Genomic DNA, 15,453 nt, shown 5'->3' on the forward strand with positions numbered 1-15,453 from the left:
AGAGGAGATTCAAATAATATTCATAGATAATCTGATCATAAATCCACAATTCATTGAGTCTCGACAAACACACCGCAAAAGAAGATTACATCGGATAGATCAACAAGAACATCGAGGAGAACATGGTATTGAGAATCAAAGAGAGAGATGAAGCCATCTAGCTACTAGCTATGGACCCGTAGGTCTGAGGTAAAATACTCACGCTTCATCGGAAGGGCAATAGGGTTGACTTAGATGCCCTCCGTGATCGAATCCCCCTCCGGCAGATTGCCGGAAAAGGCCCAAAGATGGGATCACACGGGAACAGAAGGTTGCGGCGGTGGAAAATTCTTTTCGTGGCTTGTTCTGAGGGTTCTGGAATATATGTGAATTTATACGATGAAGAAGTGGGTCGGTGGACGGCTTCCTGCCGCCTCGTGGGTCTTCTGACTTCAACTCTGAGTCTCGTAGGTGTCTTCTGGTCCAAGAGAAATCATCGCAAAAGTTTTATTCCGTTTGATACTCCTTTTCTGCGAAACTCAAAAAACAAGCAAAAAACATAAACTGGCATTGGGCTCTAGGTTAATAGGTTAGTCCCAAAAATAATATAAAGTAGCATATTAATGCATATAAACCATCCAAAATAGATAAAATAATAGCATGGAGCAATAAAAAATTATAGATACGTTGGAGACATATCAAACATCCCCAAGCTTAATTCCTGCTCGTCCTCAAGTAGGTAAATGATAAAAATAGAATTTTTGATGTGGAATGCTACCTAACATATTTATCCATGTAATTTTCTTTATTGTGGCATGAATATTCAGATCCATAAGATTCAAAACAAACGTTTAATGTTGACATAAAAACAATAATACTTCAAGCATACTAATAAAGCAATCATGTCTTCTCAAAATAACATGGCCAAAGAAAGTTATCCCTACAAAATCATATAGTCTGGCTATGCTCCATCTTCACCACATAAAGTATTAAATCATGCACAACCCCGATGACAAGCCAAGCAATTGCTTCATACTTTTGATGTTCTCAAACTTTTCAACTTTCACGCAATACATGAGCGTGAGCCATGGATATAGCACTATAGGTGGAATAGAATATGGTGGTTGTGGAGAAGACAAAAAGAAGGAGATAGTCTCACATCAACTAGGCATATCAATGGGCTATGGAGATGCCCATCAATAGATATCAATGTGAGTGAGTAGGGATTGTCATGCAACGGATGCACTAGAGCTATAAGTGTATGAAAGCTCAAAATGAAACTAAGTGGGTGCGCATCCAACTCGCTTGCTCACGAAGACCTAGGGCAATTTGAGGAAGCCCATCATTGGAATATACAAGCCAAGTTCTATAATGAAAAATTCCCACTAGTATATGAAAGTGACAACATAGGAGACACTCTATCATGAAGATCATGGTGCTACTTTTAAGCACAAGTGTGGAAAAAGGATAGTAGCATTGCCCCTTTTGTCTTTTCTCTCATTTTTTGGTGGGCTTCTTTGGCCTCTCTTTTTTATCAAGTCCGGAGACTCCTCCCAACTTATGAGGGAATCATAGCTTCCATCATCCTTTTCTCACATGGGACAATGCTCTAATAATGATGATCATCACACTTTTATTTACTTAGAACTCAAGAATTACAACTCGATTCTAGGACAAAGTATGACTGTATATGAATGCCTCCGGTGGTGTACCGGGATGAGCTATGATCTAGCGTAGCAATGACATCAAAAAACTAACAAGCCATGAAAACATCATGCTAGCTATCTTACGATCATGCAAAGCAATATGGCAATGATGGTGTGTGTCATAATAAACGGAACAGTGGAAGTTGCATGGCAATATATCTAGGAATAGCTATGGAAATGCCATAATAGGTAGGTATGGTGGCTGTTTTGAGGAAGGTATATGGTGGGTTTAATGCACCGTTGAAAGTTGTGCGGTACTAGAGAGTCTAGCAAAGGTGGAAGGGTGAGAGTGCGTATAATCCATGGACTCAACATTAGTCATAAAGAACTGAAAGTGCGTTATATTGACAAGAGGGGGGTGAATAGGCGATTTTTACAAATTTGTCATTGAGGAAATTCAACTTGAGGAATTTGCTAAGCAACGAAATACATGCAGCGGAATAATTACTCAGGTGCAAGCATAACATGGCAATAACACAGTCATCATGGTGATATGAAACAAGCACAGTGCACAGGTAGCGTGTAAACAGGATAAGAAGGCTGAAGATAAGATGACTGAAGAATTAGGATTGGGGAAATTGATGAAGTCTTCGGTCAAAGTCTTCAAACAGTAACGATCAAGTTCATCAACACATGAATGAGGAAATGAAAGGGTTGAGGAAATAGAACCAGTAGCTTGGTGAAGACTATGATTTGGTAGACCAGCTCCAACTGTAGTGACAGTTGTATGTCTAGTTGGGGTGGCTAGGTGTTTAAACTTGATGACACAGAGTCCTCACCATATTCTCCTTGAGCTAAACTCACACAGACCTTGCCCAATCACTCGCGATCCACAATTCCTTTTAGATGCTCTAGACCATGACACCTAATCGTCTGGAGGATGCACAGTCCTCAATGGTAACAAGTGTTGGTTCCACACAGGAACAATCTCTTCTGTGATGCTCAATCACTTTGGGTTGTAGGTGTTTGGGTTTGGGTTTTTCCTCACTGATGATTTTCGCTCAAAGTCCTCGGAGGATGGGATGCTCTCAATGACAAGTGTCAGTTTCTCTCGGAGCAGCCAACCAACTAGTGGTTGTAGGGGGCGGCTATTTGTAGCCGGGGAGCAGCCCAACATGATAAGACATAAATGCCCTTTAATGATATGACCGTTAGGTGGATAAGATATTTTGGGACAGCTCGCGCGTAGCGCAGCAACGGTCGGAAATTTGAGCTCTCAAATTCCTCAGGGCTATCATGTTCCTCACTTGTAGGCAATTCGCACTAGCGAATTCCTAACTCCTCAATAAGAACAAATTCCTCAGAGAACAGAAGATCTTCGTCTCTATCACTGAAGAAATTGACTGAACTGTATGAGATTTCCAATGGCTTCACTCAAAAGGATTGGGTAGGTGTAGGCTTTGAGTTGAGCATCACTTGGAAACTTTTCCTTAGTTTTACCTCGACCCCCTTTAACCGTACGGTGTTTCCTATGACTCAAGAAAGAGAAAATGAAACTATGAAAACAAAAGTCTTCACGCTTCATAATCCTCGCATCAATATCGAAGTCTTCAAGGTCACACCAATTTCCTCATTTTCAAAGTCTTCAAGAAAACAAAAGTCTTCCACTGAAGACATTCATTTTTAGGGGTCGACTTTCTTCATAAATATCAAACTCCTCATAGACTTATAGACCCTGTGTACACTCACAAACACATTAGTCCCTTAACCTACAAGTCTTCAATACACCAAAATCACTAAGGGGCACTAGATGCACTTACAATCTCCCCTTTTTTTGGTGATTGATGACAAATAGGTTAAGCCTTCAAACGGGAATAAACATATGAAGTGTAAATACTGATATTGAGGAATTTGATTGCAAGATATAGACGAACTCCCCATGAAGATGTCCATACTGGAGGAATTTTCTTTGGATTGCAAATGCACATTGGAGAATAATATCATGGAGATCTCCCCCTATATCTTGTAATTCATACACGCATTTAACATATGATATGAAGAATTTGAAATCCATGATGAAATATGGTGTCTCACGAAATTCAGCATGCATGCATTAACGTACTTGAGGATATAAGCATGCAGAAAGCAGTTCAAAAGTATCAGACCACCATAGAACTTAATTTTACAACTCATCAGAGCAAACACCTCAGAAGAGCAAGAGTTGTAACTTAACGAAAAAACACCCATATATAAGACCCGCTTGAAGAATAACTCAAATTTCTCCCCCTTTGTCATCGAATGACCAAAAGGGACGAAAATGAGGACTAACGCCTGTGAAGAATATCATCATGATGTCAATGGAGGATCACCAGCGTTGTTGGGGTCGTCTGTTGAGGTAGGGCCTGCCGCAGTGTCGTTCAAATCTTCAGCTTCATCTGTCTCGCACGATGAAGAATATGAACTTGTGACGAGCTGAGGAACTTTGACCTTCTTGAATTTCTTCGAAGGAGGCTGAGACCAGTCAAAGTCCTATTGAAATCCCATCTGCTTGAGGTCTCCATCATCGTAGATGTGAAACAATATAGCCCAAGTGCGATCGAATATTTCATGCACGTGGTAGTGATTCTTCTTTAGAGTATTTTGCGTGGCAGTCATGTTCTGAAGAATTGAGCCAAATTGACGCTTGACCCACTTGTGATTACGATTGACCTTCGGATGAAGACTTAGGAGAAGCTCACGATTACTCATTACTCGTGGAGCAGTGGCTTGAGGAGTTAGCTTTGAAGATTTTGCAGCAGAGTCTTGAGTTGCAGAGTCATCATTGGTAGAGTAAGATGCAGCTTTGTGAAACTGACCATCCAATGGACGAGTGCCTTCATCAATAACAGCGGCTTTGCCCCTTACATCAACTGAAGAAATGGTCTGTTTGAGGACTTCAATAGGAGGCAAATAGCTGAGGTGATTCTGACAATCAGCCTTGTATTGAATTGAAGACCTGATTGTAATGAATTTCATGATACATGGAGCATAGAGCTTCAACTCAAACGGTGACAGTGCAACATTCACCAAAGTCCTGATGAAGAAATCATGATAGTTAATGGGAATCAACTTCCTCTTCTTCAGAGTTGTGGCCTTTGATAGGACTGATGGTTTTGGTCAGAATGCGATAGATTGTCCTTGGCACATAAAGAAAATCCTTCACTAGGAAGGTGGTTCTTGGAGCTTGGCCAGCCTTCAAAGGCTTCATCAGTACTTGCATCAGATGATTTTGAAGCTCAGGTTCTTCATACATGAGCCTTGCGCCTTCAGCAGAAGGGACTGATTGGAACGACATGTAGTAATTTAGAGGCTGGGGCTTTGTAGTGAGTGTGCTCAGTCATCCAGTCAAGCACCCATGAGTTCACATCAGCCACATTTCCAGTGAGGTGCAGTGTGGCATGGAATTGAAGAATTAGCTCTTCTTTCCAATCCCAGATGTCAGCACAGAACTTCAAAAGCCCAGCTTCGTGAAGAACATTTAAGACCGGCTGGAAGTAAGGAATGGACTCCATGTCAACATGAGGAATTTAACGGTGCTCAAATATTATCTAGATTGCTGTCCAGAATCGCTTGTGTCAAAGTCTTGCTGAGTCATATGGATTGAAATCCATGAAGACATGGTGCTCAGCGAAGAAATCATCAGCCTTGAACTTTGGCCTTTTAGCATGAGGGTTTAGCTGCTTGGGCTGAAGATTAGCAGTTGATGGTTTCACAGCCTCTTGCTGCAAAATCTCTGGAGCTGCTGTGTGAGGAATTGAAGTTTCAGGTTCTTGAGCAGCGTGTTGAGTCTCTGTTTCTTCAACTGCAGTAGCTGGAACTTCTTCAGGAATGGAAAGAAGGGATGTGTGACGTCCTTGAAATCCCGTATGAATTTCTTCAGTTTGCATAGGGGACTGAGGAATTTGATGCAGAGGTGTGGTCAATGGTGAATTGGAGTGAAGTCTTTCCCAATAGTCATCATTTAGCACGGGAGTTTTTGAACCAATATCCACGTCTTCTTCTTCTTCCATTTCTTCAACACCCGCTTCTTCAGCTGTGAACTGAGGCATTGGTGATGACATCATCCATAATAATTTCTTCATCCAACTGCTCTGAGGAAGTAGCAAAAGGACTTTCCTCATCAATGTCATCTGGAATGACATATTCCTCACCAAAAGGAACAATTCCCTTTGATGGCACTATCAAAATCGAAACAACATCAATTGGATTGTTGAAAGAGCTTGTCAAAGTCCTCAATTTCTTTAGGAGCTGAGGACTCTATAGAGGTTGATGCTTTCCTTTTCTTCACAATTGCCTTCTCCGTGGCCTTTGTTTTCTTCACTTCTGATCAGAAGGAAGGTTGATATTCTTCATCTTTGATGACTTTGCAGGAGGAGCAGATGAAGTTGGTTCAGTGTCTTCAGGCACGACTGATGCAGTCGCCCTGGCATGCTCAGTTTGTTCAGGCGCAACATTGGAGGTTGCCCTATCAATTTCTTCAGGAGCTGGAATTTCTTTAGCAGCCATGGTACTTTCAGTGTCATCAGCAGCCTAATTTTCATAATCTGTGTCAGAATTTTCTTTAGTGGGCTGAGCAGATGCTTCAGCCTGAGGAATTTCTTGTTGCGATGGAGTTGCAACATTGAGCTTGAGGGAGTTGGAGAGTTTGATGAATCTGACTTTGGCACCGAGCCAGCTTGCATGATATGTGTCAAACTCATCACCGAGGCCTTTGATCTCCGTTTGCATGTTTACAAGTTCTTCAGGAGACATGTTTGGTACATTTTTCTTCAAAAATCGCTCCTTCTTATACTGGTCCTTATTGACTTGTCTGGCCTTCTCATATTTCCATTTTTCTTCACTTATGAAGCCCGTCAACATGTGACTTTGACCATAAGTGAGGTTCAAGTCAGGCGGTGGCGTGTTAGGATCTTTGTGCCACAGGTCAATAAAGTCGAGTATCTTCTTCGGATCCAGCATGAGAGGCACAAAACAGCCTTTGGCTCTAGCGGCCTTTCTTGCCTGTCTTTGATGATTTCAGCATTCTTCATCATCGGCTTCATCGTTATCAGACGGAACTTGAAAAGCAACTTGCTTCTTATGAGGACTTGGCCTCGAGCCACGTCCAGCAGTGGCCTTTTTCTCTAACAGAGTTGGACCTGTTGAGGACTATGGTGGAGCTGAGGAACTTGCAGATGCTCCTGAAGCAATAGAAAATCCTATAGTCTGTTGGCACGTGGCTAGATGCATAGTTGTTGAGGACTTTGCAGTAGCGGTTGAGGATTTGGAGGCAACAGAGGGAATTGGCACCGCCCTTGAAGACGTTGCCTGAGGAATTTATCGTGAGGGCTTTGAACTTGGCTGTGAGGGCATTCCTGTTGAGGAACTAGGCTTCACAATTGTTTTCTTCGGCAAAGCCTTCTTAGGCTTACTTGCAGAGGCCTCGGCAGCGGCAACAGCAGAATCTTCATTTAATTTCTTCACTTCTTGTTTTGCCACTTTAGCCAATTTGGCTTGACGCTTGGCCCATTCTTTGGGAAATTCCTCACCACGCCTGATGCTTGAGGGATCAGCTTTTTGGCCTGGAGCCAATGCAGGTCTTGGACATGGAGGGTGTACATCGAATTTCTTCATGTACTTAGGAGTGACATAGCGGTATTCCCTCCATTCCTTGGCCCATCTCCTCTCAATCCTCTGTATGTGCACTTTGTGCTGATTCTTGTTTTCTTTCCCATGAGTTGCTTCATGGGGAGTACAGTACCCAGCATATATCTCCTCAGGGATCTCAAAAGTAGTGTTGGATTCTGGTCTCTTTCCTCCCTTCTGAGGTCTTTTACCATCAGCCATTTTCTTCACTTGAGGATTTTGAACAATTGATGTTTCTGAGGAAGTGTGCAACTTATCTTCGAGGAACACTACAAATTTGTTAAGTTGATGAGAACCTAGTGATTCAGCAGCAGACATTTTGTACCTATGAACAGAGTATAGGTGCGAAGAATTTGGAGAGGTCATATGCGTTCTCAGAAATTTTTCAAAAGTATCAAGTTTGAGAAATTTGACCATGGGTGTCTTGAGGAATTTCACTAACCGTTCTTGACTTAGGTTCCAGAGTTGTATAGATTTGACAATCCACACAATTGAGGAATCTTGAAGAAGAACATAACTTAGAGAAATAAATCAAGGTACAGAAGTATCTGGGTGTTTAAGGATTGGGAGGTTGAAGAATAAACACTATTTGAAGATTTTTTTGAAATCATGAGAACCAAAGTAGGGCAGTAAAATCAGATTTTAATTACCCTGGATGAAGAACACGACGAACTAGGAGTGGAGTTGGAGAAGTTCGTAAGTTCAGGTCTCCCACGCCCTAACTTGGCGGTGAGAGACAGCTATGATGGCGGTGGAGCGAAGATTTCCACGGCCAGCGCGAGTATGACGGTGACGAGGTCGAGGCAGTGAAGCTCTTCCTCACCGGCGATGATGGAGTGTAGTGGCGCCGCTAGGTCTGAGAGCTCGAGCAAGTTGAGGTCGAGCGGAGTAAATGAAGTATGAGGAAGGGAGGGGGTATTTATAGCCACGGTGAAAAACTGCCCGTCCGATGAATTTGGACGAATGTGGCCCTGACCCTTGCCATCCTAGTGACATGTGTCACCCACGTATAGAGAGGGGGAGAACGTGGTAGATCGTGGGCGAGTAGTTTAATCTATCGTGGGATGTGGAACAGTTTGAGCAGCAAAATCCAAGAATCCAGATACGAAAATTTTAACATTTCGTTCGCAAATTCTTCAGCTGACAAGGACACAATGAATATTTCGAACGGGTTTCAAATAGAACGCACATGAAGAATTTGTGAACAGACTGGGTTGAGTTTAGCATAGAGGGGGAACGGGTCCGGTCACATTCACTTAGAAGAAAAATCAACTTGAAGAATTTGCAATAAGTATATCGATAACACCAGTCGAAAAGCTTGAAGAAATAGCAAAGTTGAAGAATTTGAAAATTGAACAATTTGCAAAAAATGAAGAAAAACTCAAATTGAGATTTTCAACTTTTGATGGTGGCGTGACCCACCATATAAGAATGACGATTTCAGACACCGCGTACAATTGTCGTAGAGCTCTGAGAATCGAATTCCTCATTAATTTCTTCACACTTAGAGGGTTAGTCTTCATTGACTGAAGAAAAACGTTACTTCGTGTGTTGCACATCTAAGTCATCAATTTTGCATAAGTGTCTAATGCCCCGACATCGATGTGCCAGATGTCTTCCAGATATTCGCCATTGTTGCCATGTCATTCGCTTGCGTGTTGCACCTTGCCATGTCATCATGTGCATTTCATCCGCATGTTTTTCAAAATTTGCATTCGTCCGGGTCTCCCAGTTTTCTCCGTTGTCCGTTTCAAAATCTGACGCTCTCAGGTGCACTCACCGCACCTCAAGATCTTGCTTTATGAGTGGTTGTAAAACATTCTCGGAATGGTGACGAGCGGTCTTGGTACATCACCGGTAGAGCGCATGTCAAATTCCGTTCCATTTGGAGGTCGTTTGATGCCCCAACGGTTAACCGCGTTAACCGCTAGACACTCCTTCTCTTTGCAGCCCAACACCTCTCCACAGTAGCCCACTAGCCCATCTAAACCCCCTCCATGCTCTTCGCCGTTGGATCACGATCGTCTGTGCGAAAACCGCACCTCCATAGCCCTCTCCTAGCTCCCACCATCTATAAATAAGCCTCCCCCTCCTAATTTTTGGGCAAACCCTAGCTCCCCTCCTCCTCGCGCCGTGGGACAAGTCTGCCTGCCACCGGACGTGTCTGTGCCGCCGGCCGGGCCAACCAGAGGCCGCCACGTGGCCCCGTCGCCCATCCATCGTGCCTCCCCGCCGCGGGCCCGCCAATGCCCAGGGCAGGCTCTCCCGGCCCGCATCGCCGCGCCACCGAGTCATGCGCCCTTCGCCCGCTAACCTAACGCCCCCTCGCCGGATCTCCGTCGCCGTCGCCCCGCGCCCGCACAGCCCCACCACCGACGCGCCTCGCCGCAGCCTCACCCTCACCGCGTCGCCCGCTCGCCAGAGCTTCTCCCAAGCATCACGCCTTGCCGCAAGCCGCCGCTGCTGTGAGCTCCACCGCGCGGATCCGCACCCCCGCCGGCGACGACCTCGCCGGAGCGCCCACCGCCACCTTGCCGCCCGGATCCACCTCGCCGACCTGTTTCGTGCCCGATCCGCGAACAGATCCGCACCGCGCCCGATCCACTTCGCGAGGGTATAATTCGCCTAAATCCCAGATCTACAAATCCATGTGTGCATGTTGTAATGCTTGTAACTTTCTGCTTGTGGCTCCATTTTGCGTGTATGATATGTCAAAATGTTCATCTCTGGTTGCTCTACATGCTGGTGTAGCTTACATGCATGTTACTATTCATCTACATGTCCTAATCTCCATTGCAAAAGTGCATGTTGCTGTTAACTGCTGAAAACTGATATAATTCCACTTTTCTCATTTTTGTGTGATTTAATGCATGCATCATATGAGCATCTAGTCAACATGCGTTTGGTGCATTTTTATTTCTTCTTATGTGTGGTATTTACCTCATGCCATGATATGTCCTGTGGTGACTAGCAGATGCTTGCAAAGTAGGGTACTTGTTGTTACTGTTCTGCTAAGTCTGGAACCTATATTGTGATGCCATATTTACTTGATGCTACAATCAAATGTATGAATAATCTTGAGATGTTCAGTGATCACATTTTGATGTCCATGCTATGTTCTATCCATACCTTCCCTTGTTTGCAATTATAACCTGTTGTAGCTTGTTCTTTTACTTCCCTCAAGTTGCTTTAAAACATAACTGTCAGCATGCCCAGTTTTCACCAAGTCTGTTATATCAACTTGCCATGCTCACTTGACGCTATCATCAAATCTGTTGCTCCAATGATCATGCTCAGTAATGATATTTTGTTAAGGGTGTTTAGTACATGCTTTATCTGCCCTTTGATGCCACTAAGTCGTCCTGTAGCATATACTTTTGTTGTCTCAAAGTATGCATCGTGAATCTATTTTCAGCCTTACTCTGTTTTCACCAAGTCTGAGAATCTGTTATGACTTGCCATTGATCAAAAGGATATATGGAGATTCTTAGTAATCATGTTGGCCATGAATAACCTGTAATTTTATTCCATGCTTTTGGTTGCCATGATATTGCAGTGTAGCATCATTGTTTCATGCCTCCAACATGTCAACCGGTTATTCCTGCTCACATGTATGCCCTGTTTTTCACTAAGTCCTAATCTGTGTTATAAAGTGGCTTGTTGCATTGATCATGTTTGTTTAATCTTGATGCCTATGAACTTAAACCTTGATGTTATTTGAAGCATGTAGTTTGTACTTTACGTGCATATCATGCTTGTGCCTATCTTGTTATTGTAGCATGTTGTTATGATGCTTGTAAGATGCCTAGTTGCTGTTTTGGACAGCTTGTCCTTTAAACTTGTTTCGTGTGCATGTGTTGAACCGTTGCTCCGTTTTGATCATGTCCTATATGTAACTTGGTTGGTTTTGATTGTAATTTTCATCATGTCATGTTGAATCCATGATTTGAGTATGTGTGCTTGATGTTTCTATGCATTTTGCATCAATGCCATGTTTAACTTGTTTTGCTCATATCTTCTAGGCCGTACATCCGAATTAAATGAACTTTATATGTAACTTGACTAGAAAGACACGTAGATCATCATGGTGTATTTTAACTTGCTGTTTAATAATTTCAACATAAAGTGTTATTCAGATCTGGACCCATTTCGAAATTTGCATATGGCAAGTTTCCGGAATTTTTGTATGTTGATTCCAGCCTCATTTAAACTTGCTTTGATGTGATGTTCTTGTATGCATCATCTCTTGCCGTGAGTAGAATCATGTATCCTTGTCATGCATCATACTTGGATGAGCATCATGTCATGTTTATGTGTTGTGTGTTTACCATGTTGTTTGCTTCTTTTCGGTTGTGCTTCTTCTCGATAGTTCCTGTTTCGTAGCGATCGTGAGGATTCGTTCGACTAGTTGGTTTGGCTACTTCATGGATTTGATCTTCTTCCTAGCGGGATTTCAGGCAAGATGACCGTCACCTTGGATCTCACTACTATCTTTGCTATGCTAGTTGTCTCAATGCTATCGCTATGTCGCGCTACCTACCACTTGTTTATCGAGCCTCCCAATATGCCATGAAACAGCCTCCAACCTTTTCACCAGCCCAGCAAACTTTTGTTTGGCTATGTTACCGCTATGCTCAGCCCCTATTATAGCGTTTCTAGTTGCAGGTGCAGTTGCATGTTGTTCCATGTTGGGACATGGATATCAGGATATCATGGGATATCACAATATCTCTTATTTCATTAGTGCATCTATATAATTGGTAAATGGTGGAAGGCTTAGCCTTTTGCTTGGTGTTTTGTTCCACTCTTGCTGCCTTAGTTTCCGTCATACCGGTGTTATGTTCCTTGATTTTGCGTCCCTAACACGGTGAGGGTTTATGGGCCCCTCTTGATAGTTCGCTTTGAATAAAACTCTTCCAGCAAGGCCCAACTTTGGTTTTATCATTTGCTCAACATAATAACTAAACATGATAATAAATTTGATGCATAGAGAGTTAGCGCTACCCGAGGTTCGTTATTCAACATAACACAAGGGGGCCAGTGCTGCTGGCGCTGGTCCAAACTAGAGCACCTTGCGGCACCCCCTTGGCAACTTGGGTCTCAGCCAACCATAAGCTTAGCTCATCCGGTCGTGGCCTGAGACGAGATACGCGCGGCTACTATCATTGTGTCGGCACGCCGGTAGGTCTTGTTGGACTTGTTTTACCATTGTCGAAATGTCTTGTGCACCGGGATCCCGAGTTTGATCGGGTGTTCCGCGATGGAGGATTGTCTTCGCGGATCGTGAGTTTGTCATGGGCTAAGTTGGGACACCCTGCAGGGTTTGATCTTTCAAAAGCCGTGCCTGCGGTTATGTTGCAGATGGGAATTTTAAATATCAGGTTGTAGAGAACTTGACACCAGATCCGAATTAAAATACACCAACCGTGTGCGTAACCGTGACCGTCTCTTTTCAATTGAGTTCGAGAAGAGAAGACGGTGGGGTTATGTTTGAACATAAGTAGTTCAGGATCACTTATTGATCATTCCTAGTTTGCGATCATTTGCGTAGCTTCTCATCTTACTCTTGTACTCGTAAGTTAGACACCATACAATGCTTAGTGCTGCTGCAACCTCACCACTTATCCTTTCCATACCCATTAAGCTTTGCTAGTCTTGATACCCATGGTAATGGGATCGTTGAGTCCTCGTGGCTCAAAGATAACTAAAACCACAATTGCAGGTACAGGTAATGCGATGATCATGACGTGAGAGCTAGCGCTGTTTACTTGTTTTGGAGTTCTTCTGCTTCTCCTTCGTTCAGGGGATAGGTTCCTGGTCGACAGCATGGGCTAGCAGGGTGGATGTCATTTGAGTTTCTGTTTGTGTTTCATCCGTAGTCGGATGTTGTTCTCATGTATGATTGATGTATTCATGTGGCATTTGTATGCCTTTCACTACAGGAATCAGGAACTTTGCCGTCCACCATGGCTGACGGCAAAGGCATGCATTGCCGATGGCAAAGGCCTTTGCCGTCAGCCAGCAAACGGCAAAACGTCCGGTTGAACAAGCTACGGCAAAGTGCACTTTGCCGTCTGCTGGCGGACGGCAAAGATGCAAAGGCCTTTGCCGTCTGCCAGCAGATGGCAAAGGGCATGGCTCTTTGCCATCTGTTGGCAAACGGCAAAGGGCATGGCTCTTTGCCATCTGCTGGCGGACGGCAGGCTCTTTGCCATCTGCTGGCAGATGGCAAAGAGACCAAATAGGCATTAATTCTGTTTTTTCTTATATCAATTCTTTTTCACAGAAAATCAAACATATATATATATAGGGTAACGCTATTCTAAGCGTGAGTGTAGAATAGCTTATTCTACACCCCTAGTAACGCTATATACAAAATCCAGTAAAACAATGTACAAAATGTAGTAATTTTGAAAATATTTTTTTACTATCCAAGTTTGTAATTTACTACATTTTCAGAAAAATTACTATATTTTCTATATTGCGTTACTACATTTTGTATGTACCATTACTGGGGTGTAGAATAAGCTATTCTACACTCACGCTTAGTTTAGCATTACTATATATATATATATATATATATATATATATATATATATATATGACCAATATAGCATATCCAACACATGTTACCAATAGTAGCAAGTTTCATCCACACATATACATAGTTTCATCAATATTACACAGTTTCATCCATAGGTAGCAAGTTTCACAAAGTCAAAACAAAAACTAAAGACAAGCACTCCATATCTGAAATTACAAGAAATGACCTAAAACTAAATATCTATTTTCCTAAAAACTATCTTATTACTAAGATCTTCTCTGGGTCTTCTTCTTTTCTTCCAACCTGCATAACAAAAATACTAAGAAAGAGAGAATGGGTTAGAAGTAGAAATGTAGCATTTCACTTGGTGAAATGCAATGTTGTAGGAGCCAGCTCTTGAGATCAAGACAATCTTAGTTAAGATCCTGATTTTCAAAGTGATCTTAATTAGAAACCCAGGAATTATAAGCATGACTATTAAGGAAGTCACGGATGCCGACTTACTGATGGCAAAGAGATTATAAGCATGAGGCTGGAGGCTAAGTGGAAATTATAAGAACGACTATTAAGGAACTCATGGATGCCGACTTACTGATGTGGAATAAATTAGCTATTTGTGTATTTCACTTGACATGTCAGAAAACCGAGGTAAATATGGCATGCCAGAAAACTGAGGTAAATAAAACATGATAGCTAGAAATTTACTGTTTTGTGTGCATGGTCTTGACTGATATCTTGAAACAAAAGTTCAGGCTTTAATGCCATTCTTGCCTACAATGTCAAACAAATAAAGCACATCAAGTTTAGCTGCAGCAAGCAAGACAACAATAACTACATAGAAAATGCAGTCCCTGTGTGCACAAATACTTTACCTCATCATAGCCTGTAAGCCAGACACGTGGTGTTTGGTAGTGCTTGTCATATCTGCAGTAGAAGAACTACTTATATAGTTTTCCAATAAAAGTGTGAAACACACAATGATGATACGACAAAGCAAACAAAACTAAGTGGGCGATCTAGTTAAACAACTATGGTAATCCTTCAACACAACAACATTTAGTTACTTTAAAAATTCTTGGAAAATATATGCCAAATCAGATGTGTATCATGTGAACCATAACTCGCTGTGCTCCAAGCAGGCAGGCTTTAGAAGAACACATAAATTTCCACTTATGCATAGTTGTAGCTACGACTAGCACAGAACTACACACCAATCAAACAACTAGGCACTATCACTAACCAATTTATACAGAAGAGTTAAATCAAAATACACAACTAAGATAAAGGAGCTTACGTGATGCTGACATCATATGTTCTGGTGAGAAGAATGTTATCATCATCAGGTTCTTCTGCAATGAAATATGAAGGCTGAGGGGTAGCCTGAAATGCGAAGAGAAAGGCAAAACAGGAATCATTAACAGTTCTGAACTTTGTCAGCCTTGCTTATTGCATATCTATGATAGGTTCATGGACTCACTGTGGAATCATTTGACTTTCCCTATGTCCAATGTATCCATAGACGGTATGTCTTCCTCCTCTTTTGATTCTGACGCTAAATATTACTAACAGAAGAAACAAAAAAGAGTTCACCCCACACAATCCGTAGTGTAAAACAAAGAA

At 42.5% G+C, this 15,453-nt stretch overlaps 1 protein-coding gene across 1 annotated transcript; it reads right to left on the bottom strand.

Moving 5' to 3' along the window:
- Window positions 1-13,988: 13,988 nt before the first annotated feature.
- On the bottom strand, window positions 13,989-15,177 carry LOC123074471 (autophagy-related protein 3; the record flags this gene model as incomplete). The annotated part of the gene is given in 3 exon segments (XM_044497315.1): window positions 13,989-14,604; window positions 14,706-14,757; window positions 15,128-15,177. Coding segments are annotated over 3 exon segments (180 nt in total), but the record flags the coding sequence as incomplete, so codon positions are not given.
- Between the last annotated feature and the right edge of the window lie 276 nt (window positions 15,178-15,453).

The sequence above is a fragment of the Triticum aestivum genome, chromosome 3D (assembly GCF_018294505.1).
Source record: "Triticum aestivum cultivar Chinese Spring chromosome 3D, IWGSC CS RefSeq v2.1, whole genome shotgun sequence".
Taxonomy (NCBI): domain Eukaryota; kingdom Viridiplantae; phylum Streptophyta; class Magnoliopsida; order Poales; family Poaceae; genus Triticum; species Triticum aestivum.